The 23,434-nt window shown below is 55.1% G+C and overlaps 1 protein-coding gene across 1 annotated transcript in view; it reads left to right on the top strand.

The window, feature by feature from the left end:
• Positions 1-23,434, top strand: part of SRL (sarcalumenin) — a 35,783-nt gene that overhangs the window by 3,662 nt on the left and 8,687 nt on the right. Inside the window, exons 2-4 of the mRNA XM_032606112.1 lie at positions 18,928-19,972; positions 21,663-21,764; positions 22,891-22,986. Of these exons, the coding sequence (XP_032462003.1) occupies positions 18,928-19,972; positions 21,663-21,764; positions 22,891-22,986 (1,243 nt within the window). The remainder of the gene's footprint in view (positions 1-18,927; positions 19,973-21,662; positions 21,765-22,890; positions 22,987-23,434) is intronic.

The raw sequence follows: 23,434 nt of genomic DNA, 5'->3' as shown, positions 1-23,434 counted from the left end.
TGACAGCGGAGCGGAAGGATGCTTCCTGGAGAGGCAGTGAGTCTCACGGAGAAGCCATGGAAGGTGGGGTGTTAGCTTGGACACCAGGAAGCCGAGAACTGTCAGTGAACGGCTCATGTTATTCAGTGAGGACAGGGAGGCAACACATTCACCCAGTGAGACTTTATTTTTTTTTTTCCCCAGTGAGACTTCTAACATTAAGTCTGTGAGGGATAAATGACCCTAAGAGGAGGTGGCGGTGGGTGGGTTTGCCAGAGGAGGCTGTGTGTTTATGGGCTGGCGGGAGGGCTCAGAGGAGCAGGAAAGGCTGAAGAACACAGTGGATGGAGTGGCCTGGACGTCAGAGCTTGAGTGGGATGCACAGGTCCTGGGTGGGTCTGAGGGGACATGTCGTGGAGACCCCAGAGGAACACCATACACTCGAGGTCCACTCAGCAGCCCTAGTACCCGTCAGGGAGCTGCACTAGGAAGTGGGGATCCTGGTCTATACTGGGGATTGCTATGGAGTGGGGAGGGCCATGCAGGGGAAGGAACCAGATGATCTGCCCAAGAACCCTGTGGAGTGGAAAGGGAGGCTGGTTGTCCCAAGATGTGTGGACTTGCACAGCAGGGCCCAGACCAGAGCCTGGTCTCCAGTCCCGTCCGAGATGAGGCCAGGAGATGGCCAGTGAATCAGCATTTTAGTCACAGTGGATGTTGGTCTCTTGCTGTTGGTTTACCAGCCCCAAAATCCGACCCCAGGCTCCACACCCGAGGTGTTCATTCTGCACATGTGCACTGGGCCTGCACCCGAAAGCGCTGTGTTCAGACTCTGGTTAGATTACCTCAGTGGAAACCGCTGGGGGGCACACAGCCCAGAGGCAGCTGGGCTCAGGTTTCCTCCAGGGTGTTTTCCTGGTGGCTGCAAGGCCTCCCTCTGTGGCTCCTTGGCCCATCAGCGGGACTCATTTTGGGCTGAGGGGACCCACGATCTGCTCTGGGAGGCCAGGCCCCTCTAAGACCACTCACCTGCCTCACCTGCCTTCTCAGGGGCCATCTGGACTCGGGAGCTAGAAGTCTGGCTTCAGACTCCTACCTCTGCCCTGTCGGGTTCCTTTTCTCCCTCTTGGTGGTTCCCTTCTCTCTCCCAACACTGGCCCTGCTCTGTCTCCCCATAAGATATGCCCTGAAACTTGTTCCAACAAGGGTCAATGGCTCAACACTTAGACTGTCACTTTCCCAAACCACTTGTTTCAAAAGAGTCAGAAGATTTTACCTTAAGGAATGCATCTCTAACATGGAATTTCTCATTGCTCTGGTGGGCAAGGTCTTACCCAAAGTCCCTAATCACGGCATTGAGGCAATAGATAGTCCATCGATTCTGAGTGCCGAGGGGTGAGCTGTAGAGCGGGGCTTTCTCTACTGGACCCTGAAAGAGGGAGGCAGGGAGTGGACTGGAGCCACGGTGGCCACAGCTGCAGAACTTGCTCAGTCCTCAGGAGGCCCCATCCTCTCTGCTCACCCCCAGCCTTTGTGACCTCAGCTGGAGGTGAAGCGGGTAGCATAATTCGGCAAATGGGATGGGTCAGTTTTAGCTGAGTTTCTGGAGACATCCATTTCCTGGTCTGTGTCACCTGTGCTGTGTCTTTCTCTGGGTTCAGGGACATCCTGTTCCATTTGGTTTCAGCCTCATCCCTCTCCAGCCCCAAAGGAGGATTTGTTCAGAGTCAAGGTCCCAGGTACCCCTCTGCCCAGGGGACAAGCCTGCACTTTTTGCTTCCTTGTCCTCCCTCTCAGAGAGCTCCAGATTAGCCTGTCCTGAGCTGTCCATCCTCAGCATGAGGGGTTTGGGCGGTGGAATCTGCTTTTAAAATGCCTGAGCTGTTACACAGCCCCAGGCAGGGCCTACAGTAACTACCTCTCTACCCGCCAGCTCTTCCCCGGCTGGGCTGGTGTGGAGGGGAGCCTAGTTGTGGGTGTGCCCAGAGGCCTACTTCTGAAGACCAGGAGACCATGGGGCTGGCTGGCAGCCGCTGCCTGGCCCCATCCCAGGAGCCTGTCTTTCCTGGGATTGTGTCATCGGGATGACAGGAAGGCACAGTCGCTGTTGCTTTGTCCATCTCTCAGTCCGGGACCCAGAAGGATTTCGGGTGGGAGGTTGGCCCAGCTGGGGCAGGCTCCCCAGGTTCATTTCAAGGCTGTTAAGTGATCAGAAGAGGCTTTTCTCCTCTGGCCCTTGGGTGGGCCCTTCCCCAGGGGTCCTTGTCTTTCACAACCTGGAGAGCACTTGACCTCTAGCCCTCTGTCAACTCAGAGAGAGTGCTCAAGGGCACAGAATGCACAGGCTGTGTGGCCAGTCCTGGGGAGAGGAGGGCTCCTCAGAAGCAGAGGGTCCTGAAGAAATGGGTGATGTGGCCATCCCTGGGGAGCCCACCCTGGGTCGGGAGCCAGGATGGACTTGTGACTTGGGGTGACAGGCAGTACGTGATCAGCAAGAGGCATGAGGGTGCAATGTGGATTTGGACGCAGCAGGAACAGAGGGGAGGAAGGGTGGGGCTGGTTAATCACACAAGGTGGGCACTTGATGGGAGAGGCCGGAAAGATGAGGCGGATGGGGGCCCTTCTCTGAAAGGCCCAGCTCTCCAGCCCCAAGGCCAGGCTGTGCCCATTGTGAGGTCCCAGCTGGCCATGCTGTGCAGGCAGGAATGGGCTATGGCCCTGCCCCCAGGAGCCACATTCTATTTAAGGAGATGACACGCACTGAAAAAAAGTGTAACTAACACCCCCGGCAGCTCTGGTTGGAGTTCAGAGGAGGGCTGGAAGGTTGGCCTCATGGAGGGGCAGGGTTTCAGCTACACTGGAAGGAAGGGTACCATTGCTGGACTGTCAGCTGCAAGAGGACGGGGCTGTGCATTTGTTTAATTTGCTCACCACTCCATTACCAACACTTAGCACAGCACTGGGCTCACTGGAGGCACTTGACAATGTCTGATGAATGAGGATGCAGAGACAGTGGAGTATCTGAAGATGGTGATCAAAGCCAGGAGTGGGGGACCTTGGAGCATTGCGCTGGCAGGGATGGGCTGACACCGGCTCTGGCTAGATTGTGGGGCTCCTGTTTGGGGAGATCAGACCACCCTGATGGGTTGGAGCCCATTTGGAAGGGCCTTGAATGCCAAGCTAAGTGGCTCTCTCCCTAGCCTTCAGCATACTCTAGCCTCCTCCCCTTCCAGTGAGCCCCTCCCCTTCTCCTCCCGCTCAGATATTTTTGGATCCTTCTAGAGTGGGGACTGCATTTTGAGCTCAAACAGGTGCAGGCAAAGTCTGGCCTGGAGTTCTGGCCTGCAGGAATTGGGTTGCACTGGGAGATCAGCCCACAACCAGGCCAGGGGAGAGCCCTGGGGTTTGGGAGCAAACCCTCCCTCCCGTACCTGGTCGCTGCCAAAACTGCTGCTCCTGGTTCTCCTCCAAGTGGCCATTCATCTGCCGCCCACAGAATATTCCCTAGATGGCAATAGGTGAGGACAAAGCCATCGCCTTGATCACTAGGTCTCTGAAGTGCATCTGATTCCATAGCTGCCTGCCCTGTACACCTGCACTCACCAGAGAGGCTTTCAGCCACTGCTGGTTACTTGGTCTTTCCTGAATTTCCTTCTGCCCTTTGTTCCAAGGATCAGGTAATAGAAGATCGCTTATTTCTCTAGCTTATCCCAGGAGGTGAAGACACCAGGAATGCTCCCTGGGACCTAGGAAGGGGTCTGGACAAACTGGTGAGGGGGTCACAGCCCTCGCCGTGGCCTGGGGGAGCCCATCCTGGCCTCAGGCTCCCAGCAGAAAGAGCCTGGGTCCCAGCTGTGACAGAAACAGAAGTCCTGTGGCGAATCCACCTCCTTCTCCTGTCTTTTCCTGCCTCAGTTTTGTTTTTGAGTGGATAGTTTGGCCAGTGGCCTCTCCACCCAGACCCCCCTTCCCCGAGGCTGCCCACACGTGTGCCTGGGGCGGGGGTGGCATGCACTCTGGGACTTGAGGACAGAGCAAGCCCTGGCATTGTCACAATTCGCCACCAAGCCCCTTACCATCTCTGCACCTGTTTGCTTGCCCGTAAAACAGGATAATAATACTTGCCCTATTTACAGCCTGGGGTTGTTATTTGACTAAAATAAGAAAATGGTTATTGGATGCTTAGGATGTTTTTTGATCTTAGACACTTTTTAAGGTTAAAAGGACGGTGACAATGAGTACAGGGTCTTGCTGCGGACAGTATTCCTGTAGCTTGACATCTGCCTCTGGTTTCCTCAAATATCATGAAACTTGGACAACTCGGGGAATCCATCAACACATCTGCCCCTTCTCAGCACTGTTAATATCCTCGGGATTCTCTGTCCTCAAAAAGCTTACAAACCAGGAGGGGAGGCTGTCCCCACTCATGATAGGAGTAGGGAACCATATAAGGCAGATGTAATCAGGGGCTAAAAATAAGTAGTCAGAGCTTGCCGGGAGAGGGGGAGCAGGGGACGGGGACGGGGCCCTGGGGCTGGTGAGCGTGACCAAGTTAGCAAGAGAGGGGCCGGGAAGCTTTTGTAGGGCTGAGTTAGGTGTTGGTTCCTATATTATTTTCCTGGGGCTGCCATAACAAATGACTCCAAACTGGGTGGCTTCAAACAACGGAAATGTATTTTCTCACAGTCTGGAGGCCAGAAGTCTGAAATCAAGGTGTGGGCAGGGCCGCGCTCCCTCTGGAGGCTCCTGGGGAGGATCCTTCCTGCCAGCTTCTGGTGGGTCTGCAGGCCTAGGCCTTCCTTGGCTGGTGGCTGCATCTCTCCAATCTGTGCCTCTGTCCTCACATGGCCTCTTCTCTGTGTGCCTCCTCCTCTTTTTTTTTTTTTTTTTAAATATATATATATATTTTAAATTAATTTAATTAATTAATTTATTTTTGGCTGCGTTGGGTCTTCGTTGCTGCACACTGGCTTTCTCTAGTTGCAGCGAGCGGGGGCTACTCTTCGTTGAGGTGCGCGGGCTTCTCATTGCAGTGGCTTCTCTTGTTGCGAAGCACGGGCTCTAGGAGCGCAGGCTCAGTAGTTGTGGCACATGGGCTCAGTTGCTCCTCAGCATGTGGGATCTTCCCAGACCAGGGCTCGAAGCCGTGTCCCCTGCATTGGCGGGCGGATTGTTAACCACTGCGCCACCAGGGAAGCCCTCTCCTCCTCTTATAAGAGCACCAGTCATTGGATTCAGGGCCCACCCTAATCCAGTATGACCTCATCTTGACTAATTACCTCCGCACAGACCCTATTTCCAAATCATATCACATCCTGAGGTTCCAGATGGGACACTCTTCAACCACTACGGTTCCTTAGCCCTGGACCCAGGCTGCTGAGCAGTTGCTGGCTATGAACAGATTGTTCTCGTCTCTCTCCCAGGTGGTCGCACCTGTTTCCTTGGTCCTCTCTCGGGCCCCACTGCCTACGCGATTGCACCAGCGGCTAATCTGGAGCTCTGCTGACACTCCCTGGACAAGTGTGTTGAATGAATGGATGGACAGCTGGCCAGGGGCAGGGGATTCCAGGAGCAACACCTAGCCTAGCGGTGGTGCTGGGGAGGACAGTGGGGAGAATTTTCCAGGAATAGACATGTGCTGAGGGCAGGGGGTCTGGTTTCCGGCTGGTCGTGTGATGGGGAGAGTGGTGAGCTGAGAACCCAGAAACTCTCCTGGGGAGTGAGCACCAGCACCCAGCCCCGCACTGTCTCCTACGTGCTTGGCAGGGGAGGAGGAGGATGCAGGCCCCTCCTACTACTCTGCAGATGCCACTTGGAGAAAGAACTTCCCGGTGACCCTCTGCCGCCATCCACGAGGGGTCCACCTCTTGGCTTCTGCCTTCCTACGCTCTCCTTGCCGGCAGGAGCCCCTAGCTGGAAGGTGTCTCAGCGGAGTTAGGGGTCCCCGACCCAGAGACTGGGGTGTCGGCCAGCTCTGGGAGCTGGTGACTGTGGCTCTGTGGCGCTCTCTGTGGTTTGTCCTGGCTCTGGAGGAGCGCAGGGGTGGGGGCAGGTCTCCAGGGGCCCCTCGTCTTTCCAGAAATGCTCACCAGTGAATCCAGTTTGCACCCAAAATGCCCTATCCCCCCTACCCCAGGAGCTCCTACGATGAGCCCCCGGGGTCCACATCCCTGCCTGACACTGAAAGTCTGCAGCCAGGAAGCAAATTATCTATTCCTGCCTGCCCGCCGCCCCTCCAATTAGCTGCTATTTCTTTAAGGGGAGGATCTTTATATTTAGGAATCCAGATGGTGGTTATCACAGCAACCTCCTGAGCTGGTAAGGCAGATACTCCTAGGACCCTTGATCACAAAATAATAGGACTGGGCAGGTAAGGTGACCCCGCCCATGGGTACTTCTCTGGCTCTGAATCCTGGTCCTGAAACTCCTGTCTTCTGGAACTTTGAACTTTCTGAGTTAAGGGAAGGTCTCATGTTTTGCCACCATCCATCCATCCATCCAATGGCTGTTCAGGTGCTGGGATACAAAAATCTCTGATAGACAGGAAACCAGATAAGTAAGTTATCTAGTTCATTAGATATTTATAGGTGCAGCTGAGAAAAAGACTAGGATGGAAAGAAGGGAAGGTGGGTTGGGAGGTAGCCTCACCAGGGTGGCCAGGGGGCCTGGCAGAGAAGCTGGCCAGAAGCCAAGACTCAGGGAAGGAGCGGAGAGAGCTAGGCAGTTATGTGAGGAGCATTCCCAGCAGAAAGCACAGCACAGGGAGGAAGGGGGGCCTCACGCTCCCCAGAAGTGCGAAGCAAAGGGACAGAGACGGGTGGGGGTGGGCAGCATTGGAGGGTGAGTGCAGAGGGGGGAAGGGGCTCAGGAAGGGGCTGTTCCACAGTCCAGGTGAGAGACAACAGCACCTGGGGCCAGGGCTGGTGGGGCGGAGGAGAAACAGTTAAATTGAGGATAGATTTTGAAGGTAGACAACAGGTTCAACTAAGGTTTTGGAGAAAGAAAAGAATTGTAGATGCTTTATGTGCTTTTTTTTTTGGCTGAGCCCTGGGATCTTAGTTTCCTGCAGTGAAAGTGCCACATCTTAACCACTGGACCTCCAGGGATGTCCTAATGCTTTTTTTTTTTTTTAATTTATTTATTTTTATTAATTTATTATTCTTGACTGTGTTGGGTCTTCGTTGCTGCGTGCGGGCTTTCTCTAGTTGCAGTGAGCGGGGGCTACTCTTCGTTGCGGTGCACGGGCTTATTGTGGTGGCCTCTCTTGTTGCGGAGCACGGGCTCTAGAGAGTGAGGGCTTCAGTACATGCGGCACATGGGCTCAGTAGTTGTGGCTCGCAGGCTTTAGAGCACAGGCACAGTAGTTGTGGCGCACAGGTTTAGTTGCTCCGCGGCATGTGGGATCTTCCTGGACCAGGGCTCGAACCCGTGTCCCCTGCATTGGCAGGTGGATTCTTAACCACTGCGCCACCAGGGAAGCCCCATTTTTGGAACAGCTTTATTGAGATATAATTAATATACTCTACAATTTGCCCATTTAAAGTGTACAATTCAATAGTTTTTAGTATATTCACAGAAATGTGCAACTGTCAGCACAGTCAATTTTAGAATATTTTTCTTCACCTCAAAGAGAAACCCCCGTGTCCATCAGCAGTCACCCCACCCCCTGCCCTGTTCCACCCCTGCCCAGCCTCCCATCCCCTGGCTGCCACTAATCTGCTTTCTGCCTCTGTGGGTTTCCCTGTTCTGGACATTTCATGTAAATGGAATCATGCAATATATGGTGTTTTGTGTCTGGCTTCATTCACCGAGCATCACGTCTTCAAGCTTCATCCACCGTGTAGCCTGTGTCAGTGCTTCATTTCTTTTTATGGCTGACAATATTCCACTGTATGGATGGACCACATTTTGTTTATCCATTCATCCATTGATGAACATTGGGTTGTTTCCACTTTTTGGTTATTGTGAATAATGCTGCTGTGAACATCGGCGTATATGTTCTTGTGTGGAGATGTGTTTTGGTGAGAGTTTATCCTACCAGTAGAAGTTCCATATACTTTTCTAGTAGTATCTGGCTTTCAGAATTCCATCACATGTCATTTAAGCCTCCCACCCTCTGACACGCAATAGGTGCTCCATCAGTAGCAGTGGAATGAAGGCAGAACGAATCTGGAGGTGGGGAGGGTGCATATTTTTCTCTTCTGTCTTATTACTGATGAAACAGGGACAGAAAACCAAAATACTTGTTCGAGGCCCACCTGCTGATTAGGGGAGCAAATTCGGGTCCTGACTCTGTCCTTCTCTTTTCTTCTTCCTCCCCAGAGTCACAGAGTTTCCAGGGCTTCCCCCCCGAACCTGCAGCTCTGCCTGGCCACTGGGGTTCCATCCCAGGGGTAAGGACTTCCCACCCTTTTGTGCTCTCCTTCCAGAAATATCCCCTGGAAGGGTAGCAAGGCCAGTTAGACCCCAGACCCACGATGTTCTTGGAGCTCATGGGCATCAGCCCTGCTGGCCGCCTGTGGCCTTGGAGATGGGCCGTTGCCTGGGATGGGGAGCGAGGGTCAAGCCTGCTACAGCCTCCTGCAGGGAGGCTCCACTGCGCCACCAGGGAAGTCCTGAGCATGATTTCTTAAAGAATGCCGCAGGCGTCTATTGTGTGAGTCTTGGTGCTCAGAGCTTTCTCAGGCTCTTCTGTGGGGTGTAAAGAGATAATGGGCCTACCTTCTGCCCTGGAGGGGATGACAAACTAGAAGGGAAGGAAGGACACCCTCCTCTGCCCCGCCAACACACACAGGTCACAGCCATACAGGGCAGGGGCTGCGTCACCTGGCTCAGTGTGGACAGTCATGGACACTGAGTCAGCGGAGGTCAGGGGGACCCGTGTAGCCTGGGGTAGTGAGGCCCGGGAGGTGTCGTGGGGTGGTGGGACATAGCTGGTTTGAGGGACTGGGTGTGGCTGGATCCGCAGGAAGAAGACGGCCACCCAGGCTTGTGGTGATGTGGCCGTCAGCAGACCTGTTACAGGTTGGATTGTGTCTCCCGAGAAGATATGCTGAAGTCCTAACTTCAGCATCTCAGAATGCGACCTGTTTTGGAAATAGGGTTGTTGCAGATGTAGTTAGTTAGTCTGACTGGTGTCCTTAGAGGAAAAGGAGGAGAGAAACAGAATAGAGGTACAGGGAGAAGGCCACGTGTGATGGAGGCAGAGACTGGAGACACCTGTTAACAAGCCAAGGGTTGCTGGGAGCCACCAGAGCTGGAGGAGACAGAAAGGCACCTCCCCTATAGCCTTTGGGGGAAACAGCGCCCTGTGACACCTTGATATTGGACTTCTGGCCCCAGAACCAGGAGAAAATACATTTCTATTGCTTTAAGCCACCAGGTTGTGGCGCTTTGTTATAGCAGCTTTGGGAAAGGAATACAAGACCAGGCTCAGGCTTCAGTGCAGGGATTTGGGACCCTATCCGGCAAGAGTGGGAGGCCTTTTGGGCAGGCAGCCTGCTGGATCCTCAGGTGCGGCCTGGCAGAGCCTGCGTGGGGCCCATGGTAATGACCAGGAAGGGTCACCCTGGAGACAGCGTGTGCGGAATGTCCACTCGCTCTTGTCCCGCTCTCCATCCTGCCCTTGGCTTTAACCTTCCTCTCTCCAGAGGAGCCACAAGAACTAAGGAGTAGATGGCCCATCTGCATGGCCACCAGGTGCTGGAGGAAGAGAAGGCTCATGCATGGTGAGAGCCTTGTCTGGTTTCAGTATTTGAAGAGACGAGATGGAGAACCCAGGGCCTTGGTGACGCTGAGCCCACCCGAGAAGGAAGCTGCTCTCGGGTTTAACTGCTTTAATGATTCCTTCCCGGATGGGATGTCCCGAGAGGGAGCCCCCCTGGAGGCCTGAGAGGCCTGGCCTGCAGGGTGGATGGAGCCCGGGCTCCCCAGGAAAGTGGGGCCCACATATCTGGGGTTCAGGTGTCTTGGGGATACAAACCAGAAACCAGTCTGCTTCCAGTGGAGATGTGAGATCTCTAGGACATTCCACCAGAGAGCAGCCTGGGTGTTCTAGCCATCTTTGTCTGTGGTGTCCAAGCTCTGGAGCCATAACTGAGGGTAACGGATGGATTTGCTCCGGAGGCTTTGGAAGTTTGTACTGCTCAAGGAGCAGCATGTGGGAGGTGGTCTTCTGCCCTTTCTCTGTGACCTGGACGCTGGAAGACTCCTCTGGTCCAGTCTTGTGACCTCTGCTGTCCTGAACTCAGAGAACTAAGAGCTGGTCTCACGCAGCTTCGCAACAAGGGAAGTCACTGCAATGAGAAGCTCGCGCACCACAACGAAGAGTAGCCCCTGCTCCCTGCAACTAGAGAAAACCCACGTGCAGCAACGAAGACCCAATGCTGCCAAAAATAAATAAATTTATATTAAAAAAAAGCATAAAAAAAAAGACGAGGACTTCCCTGGTGGCACAGTGGTTAAGAATCTGCCTGCCAATGCAGGGGACACGGCTTCGAGCCCTGCATTGGGAAGATCCCACATGCCGCGGAGCAACTAAGCCCATGTGCCACAACTACTGAGCCTGTGCTCTAGAGCCCACAAGCCACAACTACTGAGCCTGCGTGCCTAGACCGCGTGCTCCACAACAAGAGAAGCCACTGCAATGAGAAGCCCGCACACCACAATGAAGAATAGCCCCCGCTCGCCACAACTAGAGAAAGCCTGTGCACAGCAATGAAGACCCAACGCAGCCAAATAAATAAATAATTATTTTTTTTTTAAAAAGATGAGGTTTGGGGAGCCTGTCTGTCTCAAATTTGGGGAAGCCCTTTGTGAGAGAAGGTGGAAAGATCTGGCATCTTGGCGTCTCGGTGGCAGTTTTTCTGGAAGGCTCCGTGGGCCAGGCACACAGGGCAGAATATTCGTGTGTTATTGCTGCCCTACCCTCTCCCCTTGGCTTGACCTTCCTCCCTAAACTCCTCTGAGCAGACCTGGTGGTGGGGGCTCCTGGGGGTGAGATCTGCTAAGGATGATGCCTCACCCCTGAGCTGGCATGGTCGGGGGAGAGCTGTGGAGGTGGGCAGAGCTGCTGGCGGTGCCAAGGTGAAGGGGCTGCGGTAGTCGGGGCATGCAGGCTGGTGTGCAAGGCCCTTCCAAGCCATGGAAACATTAGCTCTGATTGCTGGACAAGCAAAGTGCCGCTGAGGGGGAGCTGGAGCTGCTCTCCCTTGTCTCTGGGACGGACATAGCAGTGTCCTGGAGGCCTGAGTCGCTCCTGAAGGGCGTACTGTTTTGCTCCTTGCGCTCACTGGTCTTAAGGACAGTGGTGAGGCCACGTGGGCAACTCAAGTGGCCTATCTCCTATCGTGCTGCCGGTTCCCAGAGCGGGGAAGGGCCCTCACCCATTCTCAAGCAGATGTGGCCCCGATATGCCTTTGCATTGGGGCGAAGTGCAAGGTCACCTCACTTCAACAGCTGGATGGGAGGGGCCTGGGAGGCAGAAGACAGAGGGGGAGGCAAGTGTGGTTGCAGAAGTTTCTGGGTGAGTCAGGGCTGCCTGGAAGTGGGAGTCAGTGGCCGCAGGAGTTAGCCTGGGGCTGAGGAGGCCGAGGACTGGGCCCGGGAGTGTTGGTAGCTCAGGTCTGTTCCTGACCCAGGCCAGCGGGAACCATGGAGAGCTGGGCCACCCCCAGGCGCCCATAGCTCCTTGTCTGAGCTGCTTCCAGTTGGAAGAAGGGGAGAAGGACCCCGGGCAGAAAGACCTCGCCTGGCCCACTGACTGACCCCCAGAAACAGGGGGTTGAATGGAGTAGGGTGCAGGTGAGCCAGCTTGGTTCCTGTCCAAAGCTCGTTCTGTTTTTGTCCTGGCATCTTTGCTCTTCTAGGAAATTATTATTATCATACCTGACATTTGTAGAATGCTTTTTTTTTTTTTTGGCCATGCGACTTGCAGAATCTTAGTTCTCTGACCAGGGATTGAACCCAGATCCCGGCACTGAAAGTGCCGAGTCCTAACCACTGGACCACTGGGAAATTCCCCATAGAATGTTTTTAAACATCATCTGATGTTTAAAATACTCCGAAGGGGTTGGCAAAGCAGGTATCATTCTCTGCGTTTTATGGGTGAATGGAGCTGGGTGTGGGGAGTGAGGGGCAGCCCATATACTAACCTGCATGGCAGTGAGGAAGGCTCCAAGGAGCAGAGCCCAGCTCTCCTGGCTTCTAACGGTGTCCAGAGAGACCAGTCTGGCTCTGGGTCTCACGGCAAAGGAAAGCCCTGAGATGTGGGCCTGGCCCAGGAAGGTGTCAGATCTGGTTCCTGAGCTCGAGAACCAAGCTAGCTTCCTCCCACTTCCCGGCTTGGGGAGGAGGTGGGTCTGTGTCATTGCTCCCCCACACCCGCCAAGCCCATGACGGCTCTGACCTGAACCCAAGGCGTTTATCTGACTGCGACCTTGGGGAGCCACACTCCTTTAGCCCCCAGTGGGTTGCTCCCTGCCTGGTACCCCAAAGTTAGACCATCAGCCCTCCCAGAGGTGGTCTTCGAGCTCTCGGGTGAGGAGGTGGAGGTGGGGGAAACCACCCGCCTGCCTCAGAATCCAACTTGCACCCCTCCCTCCTTCCTTTTCCTTCCCACCCACCTCGGCCCCTCTGAATGGAGGAAGTATTGCCAATGACTCCTGCAAGGATCTGTGCTCACTTCAGGCAGGGAAAGCTGAGCATCCCTTTAATGATCGAGTCACACCCAGGGCTTAGGGCTTAATGTTTTGCTTCTTCCAAAGGTACTTGCCTTTTGAAAGTGAGTACTCACCCATATTCATGAATCCTCCGGGCGTCAGTGCTGAGCACGTGTGTACACCATGGCTGTGGGATCCCGGGCGATTTCTCTGTGTACCTCCCAAACCAAGAATTCCCAGGAATTAGGGGTGGGGAAGGGGGATGGAGTTATTCTGTCAATCTCTGGACTTTATGGGTTAAAAACAATTGTCTTGAAGTCTTGAACATCCTTTTCAAAGGGAGGAAGAAGAGGGTAGGCAGAGAAGTCGCTGTCCGTCTGAGGCTGACTCACCCCCTCTCATTTCGGGGTGGGCGGGGTAGTGGCCAGATGCTGGGACAACTCAAGAGACCTGAAATTGGTGGAGAGCTGGGTTCCAGAACCAGCCCACTGCTAACTAGCCTAACTAGCCCTGTGGTCTTGGGATAATCACTTATCAGAGTTTTAGGGTCCTGATCAGTGAAATCAAACCAGTTCGTCTGTGAGGAGGTCCCTTTTGACCCCCATCCCATGGTTCCCACTGACTGCTGCCACATCATTGTGTCCTATCCCTTGGGTGAATTATTTTGGGGCTAGAGTCCAGCCCGGGACAAGCTGTCCTGGTGGGATTAGCCTTGACTTTAGGAGCTTGGCCAGGAAGCCAAAGAACCTTCCGCGAATGGCTGCCTGGCCTCCTTGTCTGGGGGGAGGAGAGAGGGGCCCACAGAACGGTGAGGGAGAGGGTCTCAGGGTCCCAGGAGGAGGTAGGCACTTCCCTCCTAAGTTCCTTTTCAGCATCAGCGTCTGTAAAGCCATCTGAAGACTTATCCAAGAGGTGAAGAAACAAGGGGCCTTGAGCAGTGAACATTTACTCTATAAATAAGGCCAAGAAAGGGCTTCCCTGGTGGCGCAGTGGTTGAGAGTCCGCCTGCCGATGCAGGGGACGCAGGTTCGTGCCCCGGTCCAGGAGGATCCCACATGCCGCGGAGCGGCTGGGTCCATGAGCCATGGCCGCTGAGCCTGCGCGTCTGGAGCCTGTGCTCCGCAACGGGAGAGGCCACAACAGTGAGAGGCCCGTGTACTGCCAAAAAAAAAAAAAAGGCCAAGAAAAAATGTGATGCCAGAGGGGTCGCTGCCATTGGCTCAGTCCAGGAGTGCTCAGGGACAGGATCTAGAACACGGAGGGGTTGGGCTGCCGCTCTGGCCTCGTGAACTTTGATTCTGAAGTGCCCTCCGCTGCACCTCAGGCACCGCAGATGAGACGTCCAAGTGTCTGGGCAGAGGACAGCCTGGTGAGAGACGGGGGACTCCCTGGACGACCAGAACACTATTCCTGACTCCCAGGGACAGGTGTGTCCAGAGGTAGAAGTGGAAAGTGACTGTACCAGCAGGACTCTTTTTTTTTTTTTTTTAACTGATGGCGCATCTGCGTGATCATGTGTGAGGAACGGTGTAGTCTTCCTGTGTGTGACTCTGCACTCAATGGTTTCAGTTCAAACGGATGAGAAGTCACGTCGACAGATGCTTGGAAACATGCGCTAAGGAGACTTGGAAGGTTGGAACTGAGTCTACATTCTGGTCCGTGAAGAGGTCGGCCAAAGCAGGTCAACCAAACAAAAGATCTTGGGTGTTGACCTCTCTTCTCCCGAGGTCCAGTTCCAAACTCGAGACAGACTCCCTGACACTTGGTACTGAGGGTGACCCAGAGCAGGGATTCTCAAACTTTGGTGTTCATTAGAATCACCTTGTGAAACATCCAGATTCACACTGACCCAACCCTGGAGATGGGGCATCTGTGCCGGGAAAGCCCTGCACGGCTTGGATGCCACTCGCTGTGGTCCAGAGAGCTCAGCTTTGTTTCTTGGCCTGAGTGCTAGCCCAGCCCTGGGTGGCCTGTTGAGCCAACACTTGACTTTGCTGTGTCTGCTTTCTCATTTCGAGAGAAGTTAATAATCCTTGCTTTCCCTGCTTCAGAGGACTGCTGCGGGGGATGAAGAACATGAAGTTACTTGGGGAAGTATGAAGTTCTGTGTGAAGGTCAGATGTCATCTAGCTCTGTGCCGGGTGTATGTTGATCAGCAAAGTGAAAAGATGCTGTGATGGGGGGCTTCTTGGGCTGCTGGAGAGAATGATCAAGAGGAGGAATTTTTAGGGAGAAGGCAGGGGAGGCAGGAGAGTGGTTGTCAACCACCCCACCCCACCTGACTTAGGCAGTGGGACAGACAGACCCAAGGAGAGCTGCTGGGCAGGAAGTACCAAGGCGGTGGCTGAACCCCAGCTCCTTCATCTCCCCTCACCCACTAGGTCCTTCCATGGAACCCTAGCATCTCATGGGACATGGTTTGCAAACCATGTGGGAGCAGAAAGAACTCTAGACTGAGGGCCATGAACTTGGGCTCTGTCCCAACTTTACCCCTGATCTTGGGCAAGTCTCTAAAGCTCCCCAGCCAGAGCTTCCTCCTCTGCAGTGGACTCACCAAGTCCCCTGGCAACTCCACAGTAACCTGAGTCTGCACAAAAGTGTTTGGGAAGAGTTAGGAGCTGGAAAAATGTCCAGTGTTTGGTGGTGGAGAGAGGAGAGAGGAACTGAGCCTGGGGTTCCCACTAAGGCTGTGGGAGGGTGGGGGAGCAGCTGAATGGTTGACCCCCCCCCAACCCCCCAGAGAAAGGCTGACGGCAGAGGGGGCGTCAGGAGAGAAAGCAGAGCAGGTTTATGCTGTGTTTTGCCTGGGGCACCAGCCTGTCAGGCTCAGGGGCCTTCCCATGATTGCCCAGGCTAAGCTGGGGACTTGCTATTCACGTACCCTGTCCAGGGCCCGGGCGGCTGCCTTGACATTAGCACATACAGTGCGGTACTACGTGTCCTGGGGTAGACTGAGACTCATCTTACCAGGCTCTCACACTGGCCAGCATGTCCTGGGTCCTCTGCGTCCTCCACCCCTCCTCCAGGGCCGCTAGGGGGCTTCAGCAAGACCCTAGGGAGGCCAGGGTGGGTGGTAAGACACTGGATTTGATTTCACAGAATTGAACTGAGTTTAACTGGAGGCTCTTGAAGCCTCTGACTGCCTCCTGGAGGAGAGATTGGGCCCAATAGCACAGCTGCTTCCTGGGGATTGAGCTCTGGGGACCCAATGGCATGGCTTGTTCCACTGAGAGACTTTCTGTCAGAGAAGTTATTTTTAGCCTGGGAAGGAAGGTCACAGGGCATGAAACCATCACCCTGGGTTTTTTTTTTCACTCCAAATTGCTTAGCGGAAGGGCAAGGGCAGCTTGGCGCTAAGTCACAAAAACCAGGGAAGAGTATGGATGTAAATGTGTATACACACATGTACCCACTTGACTTCCTGTCCAGGGTCCAGGCGTGGAAATACACAACAGTGAGAAGGTCACGTATACCTCCAAAGTATGGGGTCCTTATCTCCCTTCAGAGGATGCAGCTCTCTCACCCCCACCAGGACAGATGGTGTTTTGCCAATATTAGAAATGCCACAGGCATTCAGACCCACAGTCTCTTCAGCCCGGTATCACCACCATCAACAACACCATCAAAATCACTATCACCACCATCATCATCACCATCATCATCAACAACATTAATAGTAGAGGGTGACAAGGCCTGTTGGAAAGGGCTGGATTCCCTAGAGGAGAATCCTTGACCACTGCTATTTCAAGGTCAAATGCAAAGGCCTGTTGACCCATATACTTTGGGAGCCTCCAGTGGGCACGTGAGTGGGGAGGGGCCAAGAGCAGAAGCCTTGGGGTCAGGATAATTTGGCCGAGCAGAGGTTTGCAGCTTTGGCTGCATGTTAGAATTGCTCCCCAGTTATTATTATTATTTTTTTCCCCAGTTATTTTTTGGGGGGGTGGTAAAGTTCTGATGCTGGGGCTACACCCTGGACTAATTTAATCAGAGCCTCTGAGGAGGGGGAGAGGAGTGGGATCAATACACAGCCAGTGTCAAGAACCACTGGTTCAGAGGCAGTTTTCTGAGCTCACGTGGACTGTGCTTCTCAAACTGTTAATATGCAACAAATGAATTGTTAAAATGCAGATTCTGATTCAGTGGTTCTAGGCTGGGGCCTGAGAGTCTGCGTCTCTACCAGGTTCCCAGGTGATGCTGATGCTGCAGGGGCCTGGACCACACGCTGAGTAGCACGGGGGAGGGGGGTTGGATGGGGTAGGGGGCAGGGTAGAACCCCTCTGTAGGGTCAGGCAATCTCCTCGGCAGCTCTGGAGTTAAATGGCCTCAGCCAGTTGCTAGCTGTGTGATGTTGGGCAAGGCATTCAGTGCCTCTAATTCCAGTCCTCTCTTCTGTAAAATGGGGATGAGTAAGACTTGTTTTACAGAAGTAAGCAAGTTGAGTAAGATCAAGTAAGTTCATGTTTTATACATAAAGTGCTCAAGCATTGCCTGGCACACTGAATAATTGTACAAATGTATCTCACATATATCTTGCTGCTCAGAGGCCTGTCAATCTCTTGGATTAAACCAAATTCCTGCCATAAGATTTTTTTCCAGAGGTTGTCGGGGGTGGGAGGGTGGGGGTGGGGGGGAGATAGAGATGCAAGCAAAGGAATCACGACTTACAGGTATTCAGGTGGTAATGAAAGAAAATTTTAATGAGTAACCTCCAGCTCCCCCCACTAAGAGACCAGGAATTCCTGTTGTACCCAAATCTCCCCATGGACCTCTTCATAGCACTTTCTGGGGGTCAGGCAGTGTCCCAGCTCTGGGAACAGAGGGAGGATTAAGCCTTGGTTCCTGCAGTCCAGGAGTCAGAGAGGGCGCATGCAGGGAGGGGCGAGGTACCAGCGGGAAGGGGTTCCTCTGTGCTCCCCTCAACACAGCGTAGCATGGAAGGTCTGAACAAGGAGCAGGCAATTCTGGGTTCCACTTGCCCTCTAGCCGCCTGGTGTCTTGGGCAAATCAAAGACTTTCTCTAGACCTTCACCTCTGAAACCTGGCTGACAGTAATAAGGGAGGTGAATGTGGTCACAAATGTGAAGGTTGTTGGGGGAAGTGTTATATCAACATGTGGGCTCCTTCATAATAAAAGGCACCCAAACTTCCCATCCTTCTGAATTTGACAGCAGGTTGTATCTGTGAGGGTTAATGAGAAAATATTTGTTCCTGGCCTCTGGAGGCTTCCCCAGCTTTCAGGGAACAAGGGGGTGGGTACCCCGAGGCAGAAGGGGTAGGTACCCCCAAGAAGTGGCTTTTCTTTGTGGGAGGCAGAGCTGGGCCGGAGATAGGAGGCGCTGTAACCAGCAAGGAGGAGGGATGCTGCTTCCTCAGAAAGAGTCCTGTGAATCAAGGGAGACCTGGGGATGTCTCAGCTACCCTGAGGCAGGGCACCCACGGTCCCGTCCCCTCGTCCCCATGTGTCGGCAATGCTCCCCCTCTGTGGGTCTCCTCCTTAAACAGGTCCCAACCTGGGTGGGAGTGGGCAGAAGGGTTAGGCCCCATCCTCTCTTTTGACCCCATCGTCCAAATAAATCACACTTGTCCCTTGACAGAGGCATCTGACACAGATTGCGCCCCTTCCTGCCTTCTGCTTTGCTCTCCCAGTGCCCTTGGCTCTCCCCGTAAAGCTCTGGGCCCTTAGAAGGGGATCCCCTCAGGAGGGGTTTGCTAAGGCCACCAGGAAGCCCAGGCCTGCCCCTTTTGTGTATCTCTTCCTCCTCAGGCCATGTCCCCTCTAATCTTAGGTAGAGAGGCCAGCAAATGCCTGCCCTTAAGGGGACAGAATTGGATGTGTGACTTAAGGTTGAGAGCCACAAGTAATCCCCTAAGTGCTCTGCTCCTTAAGCTAAGAGGATCTGGCCAGCACACACCTGTTTTCACTACTTTGCTGGTAGCAATATAAAAAGCACGCTGGTTAATGACTCTAGGAACTGATAAGGGGTGGGGTGGACATGCATCTGTCCTATCCTGGAAAGATCTCCGGGTAAGCCAGGCTGCACGTGTCTGCCCGCAAGGCTGAGGAAGGGCTGGAAGGGCTCGCCCAACTTCCATCCCCACGGGGAGGCCGGAGAGGCAGGGTCAGGGGCGGGGCTCGGGGTGGGTCAGCTGTTCGCTCTGAGCCACGGCTCCCATCAAGAGGGAGGCTCTGCCCGCCACGCAGGGCGGTAATGAAGACCAGGGAGGGAGGAGCCCCACAGCCCCGCTGGTCCACACCGCTCTCCTGGAGACAGGAGCTAGGCTGAGTTAGACTTTTGAGAAGCAAAGCGTGTGCCAACCCCTTGACATTTACCAATCGTGTTCTAATCATCTAGAACTGCAAGTTTCCGCTTCGGGTGGCACAGAAGATGTTGGCAGTTTGTTGGAGAATCATTTCTCTGCTGGAGACCCAAGTCTAGAGGAGAAGGAAAGGGCGCTTCAGACAGAAGCGGCCCCTGGAGAGACGAACCCGCTCCTTCACCCCACAGATGGCAGGGAGGCTGGGGGCTCGGAGGAGACAGCCGCCGGGGCCCCCGCCACCAACCGCCTGGGCTCTGATCCTGAAGCCAGCCTCTCCAAAGCCTCAGCCTCCGAGTCAGCTCCCCCTGGGGAACCTGCGGGGTCCGGGGAGGAAGATACGGGCCCACCTGGAGCAAGCGCCCTTCCCCCAGGAGGGGAGGGGGCGCCCGGGGAGGAGGGGGCGCCAGAGCTCAGCTCAGGAGAGGGCCCAGGACTGGAGGCGGAGGGACAAGCTGGGAGTGGCGAGGTCCCCGAGGAAGCCGCGGAGGCGCTAGGGGACGACCCCGCGCAGGAAGCAGCAGCAGGGCCCCCAGAGCCTGAAGACTCAGGGGACTCTCCCAGCAAGGAGGTCGAGACAGGAGGGGAGGGCAGCCCAGGGCCCGGTCAGGAGCCAGAATTGCCAGATGGAGTCGCGAACTTGGACGCAGAAGCCGCGGAGGGGGCGGAGGACCAGGGGGAGCCCAGCCCCAGCCCAGCGTCGGACACGCGCGCAGAGGTGGGGGGGGCGCAGGAGGACCGCCCCGCAGAGGGGATGCCCGAGGACCATGAGGACGCGGCCTCCTACGAAGAAGAGGGGGGCGAAGAATCCGAAGAGGACAGCGGCGACGGGGCTAGTTCGGAAGAAGCAGGGGGCTCCTCGGAAGAGGAAGAAGCCGGGGAGGAAGTTGGGGAAGGAGCCCAGGAAGCGGCGGGCAGCGCGAGCAGCGGGGAGGAGGGGGCCCGACCGAGCGCTGAGGAGTTGCACGCGGGGCCCGAGGGGGCCGAGGCGCAGGAGCCCAAGGAGGAGGGGCCTCAGGGTAGGGGATCCCCGGGCTGCTCCGGGCACCTCCGCGGGGGAGGCGGGCTGGCGGGGGCGTGGCGGCTGCTCCGGGAATTGGGGCGGCTGCGGTCTTCCCGGAGGTCTTGTGTGTAGGGGCAGGCAGGGTCCCACAGGGCGGGAGAGCCCCCAGCCAGCCCCGGGTTCGTGGGGTGGAGGCCCCATGGGGGTTGCCCGGCCCTTGGGGTGCCTTCGGGCTGTTCATTAGCCACTTATCCCCACTTCGGAGGGACCCTGGAGAGCCCAGAGGAACCTGATCAAGTTATAGGCCATCAGAAACTTACCGGTTAAGGTCCCTCAATGCACTTTAACACAGACCGGTGCCTTAACCCAAAGGACGGGGTGGCGGTGGGGGGCATAGTGGCAGGATTTCAGGCCCAGAGGCAGGCTGGTGGGTGTGAGGGGGCACTGCGGGACCATGTTGGTGGGCTAGCTCCTGGGATCTCCCCTTGAAGACTAGGCCATGTCAGGATGGTGATAAGAAACCTCAGGCTGTCTGTGACACTAATGTCCCACACATGTCCGTCCACCTGGAGCAGCAGCAGCTCTGCCTGCTCTCAGTGCTGGGGAACAGGGAGGGGGGGGTGGGCAGGGCCGAAGCTGCTGGGCAACATTGGAGGCTGTAGCATCCTAGGGAGGTGTGGCCTCATCCACCAAGTACACTGACCGGGACCAAGAACTGGCTTGTAGGATGGAGGCACTGGGGTCAATCTTCACTTTCCAACACAGGTTTCCTTGCAGAGTTTAGTTTCCACACCTGTCAGGTACTCGCACTGGGGGAGCAAGCCCCTCCCCTTTCCCTGGCCTCCCAGTTCTGGATCTGATCTCAGAAAGAATCACTCTTTTGAGGTGCTGCATGAGGCACATTGATTCTTCTCTTCTCCCTTCCCTCCTGGAACTGGTCTCCCTCTGCCCCACAGGCCAAGTCTGTCCTCCTTCTATCACCTAAAATCCTTTGTGCAATCAGCCCCCGTAGAAACAGCTGTGATGTTAGAGGCCCAGGAATGTGAGCACCCCTCCCTGGAGCCTCAGGTGGTCAGGGACATCTCTTGCTGGGTCAGAAGCAGCAGTGGTCCCGCCTCTCCCTCCCCCCTCCCCCCTCCGCTCCCCAAGACTCCCTGTAGCAGCTCTTCCTGATAAAATGCACACTTGACCAGGCCAGTGGTTCTCTTAGAACCCCAAATGCAGACTCCTATAAACCACTCCTCTCAGGAAGTTTTCTAACTCCCCCTGCTAAGACTTCGTAGGCACACTTCTTAGGCCCTCCTAGCTTCTGGAATCTTTCCTTCCGTACGTACCCACATCGCTGTCTGTAATTATATTACTTTCCAGGTTATTTCACCCCCTCTCCCCGCCAGACTGTAGAAAACCCCACAAGGGCAGAGCTGGGTCGGTTTTGGGCACCACGGCATTCACAACGCTGTGCTCCGTGCTTGGTGTATGTAGTAGGTGCTCGATCAACAGTTGTTGAATACCTAAAATGGATCGAGGAGCTTAACAAGTTGAGTTTGAATTTTAAAACTCCCTCCTAGAAACAGGGCTCCTTGCAGTTGAAGCTGGCAAACCTTGGTCAGCACTTGCTCACAGCCCCGCCCTTGCCTGACTGGAGGGAACCTAGAGCCACTGGCTCCTAGTTCTGCACTAACTCTGCTCTCTGCTTCTCTCCCCAGAAGAGGCGGAAGATGTGAGTGAGGAAGCCCCGCTGAGGGACCGCTCCCACATTGAGAAAACTCTGATGCTGAATGAGGACAAGCCAACTGATGATTTCTCTGGTAACCAGGGGCAGGAGCTGGGAGGTGGGGGGGCTGGGGTGGTAGGGGTGGGGCGGGGGGTGGGTTGTGTGGTGTGTTGGTGAGGACCTGGGCTGGGCTGGGCTGGGAGAGCCCTGTGGCCAGCGGCCACGCAGCGCCTGGCGGGGCATGGCTGCAGCTCTGAGGCCAGCAGGCACCCCAGGGAGGAGGAGCGCCCTGGAGATGGGGGGCTTCATGGAGAAGGCTCCGTGCGCATCATCCAAGGCTGGAGGGCTCTGGGTTGGTGGGGAGGAGGAAAGGCGATCCAAGCAGAGGGACCAGCGAAAGGGTGGAAGGCAAATCCCAGTGCTGCTGCCTGGGGACGGTGCAGCCTCCAAGTCATGGCCAGGAAGGGTTGTTCATCACTTTGGCTTTGATTTTTTCAGTTGATAAAGCCCTTTGGTGTCCAGTATTTCATTTCATTCTTGTAATAACCCAAGGCTTTCAGCAGGGCTTACTGTCTCCTCTTAATCGATGAGCTGGTGAAAGCTCAGAGCGGGGCAGGGCTTTGCTCTGGCACACAGCTGGAGACGGGCAGCTCACGGGCAGGGTCTGGAAAGACTGACCCTCGGTGGCCCCATGTTCTTCCCTCCCTGTGCCTCACCCCATGAGCCCCTTCTCCCTGGAGCCCCACTCTTCTCAAGAAGATACTTGGGATGGCTGAATCCTCCCAGGGGCACCGAGGATGCGGTGAAGGGCGCAGGGCTGGGGCGGTCATGCCTCCTTGCCCTCTAAACCTAAGGCAAGCATGAGTACAGTTTGCGGGGGCAGAGAGAAGGAGATGGGGTTCCCATCTGCCATAGAAAGGGCCTTCAGGTAGCTGCAGGCTGAAGTGGTGCTTCTGGACACACTGTTGAGGGGAAGGAGAAGAGGGTTAGGTTAAAAAAAAAAACTCTGGAGACTTTCAGGGGTTGGGGGGATGCCTTTCAGTTTAAAGATTTCTGAGGGTTGGGGTGTGCACCAGCTCCCCTCAGGAACACTGATGTACTGCACGGCCCCTGCTCCCCACCAGGCGGGGCCAGAGCCGCCCTGGGGAGTGAGACGGATCCACAGCGGTGAAGCCGCCCGGTGAGGCCCCTGCCTGACCCTTGCCCTTCTCTGCCCCCAGTGGTGCTGCAGCGGCTTCGAAAGATCTACCACTCATCCATCAAGCCCCTGGAGCAGTCTTACAAATACAATGAGCTTCGGCAGCACGAGATCACAGGTACCTCTAGTGTCCGGAGGCCGGAGGTCGGGCCTATACCTCTGACTGTCCACACTTCCCTGAGCCCTCAAGGGGAGTTCTCCTGAGTTATCAGGGAGGGGCAGAGACCTCAGTGACACGAACCATCCTTTCCCAGCAGGTGTGCCCCTTAATTTGCACAGGGCTTTATGGGAGAGCAAGTGTTTCATCTGTGAGCATTCATGCAGGCAGTTTTGGTTTCCAAGGATGGAGATGCCAACTTCCATCCCTCCTGTGCTCAAAAGCCACGAAGGGCTCCCCATTCACATACAGGTGGTGTCTTCAGTCCCCTGATTGGCCTAGAATCCTTCCCTCCTCCTAATGGCTTCTCAACTCAACTTCCCTTGGGTCTGGATTCTTTCAGAAATTGATTTTCAAAATCATAAAAATAAGATATACTTGTTGCCAAAAGAGTTCTGTGCAAAATAGT

This window comes from Phocoena sinus, chromosome 15 (genome assembly GCF_008692025.1).
Source record: "Phocoena sinus isolate mPhoSin1 chromosome 15, mPhoSin1.pri, whole genome shotgun sequence".
In the NCBI taxonomy this organism is placed as follows: Eukaryota; Metazoa; Chordata; class Mammalia; order Artiodactyla; family Phocoenidae; genus Phocoena; species Phocoena sinus.
The sequence above is the reverse complement of the archived record's forward strand: the minus strand, read 5'-3'. Positions and strand labels throughout refer to the sequence as shown.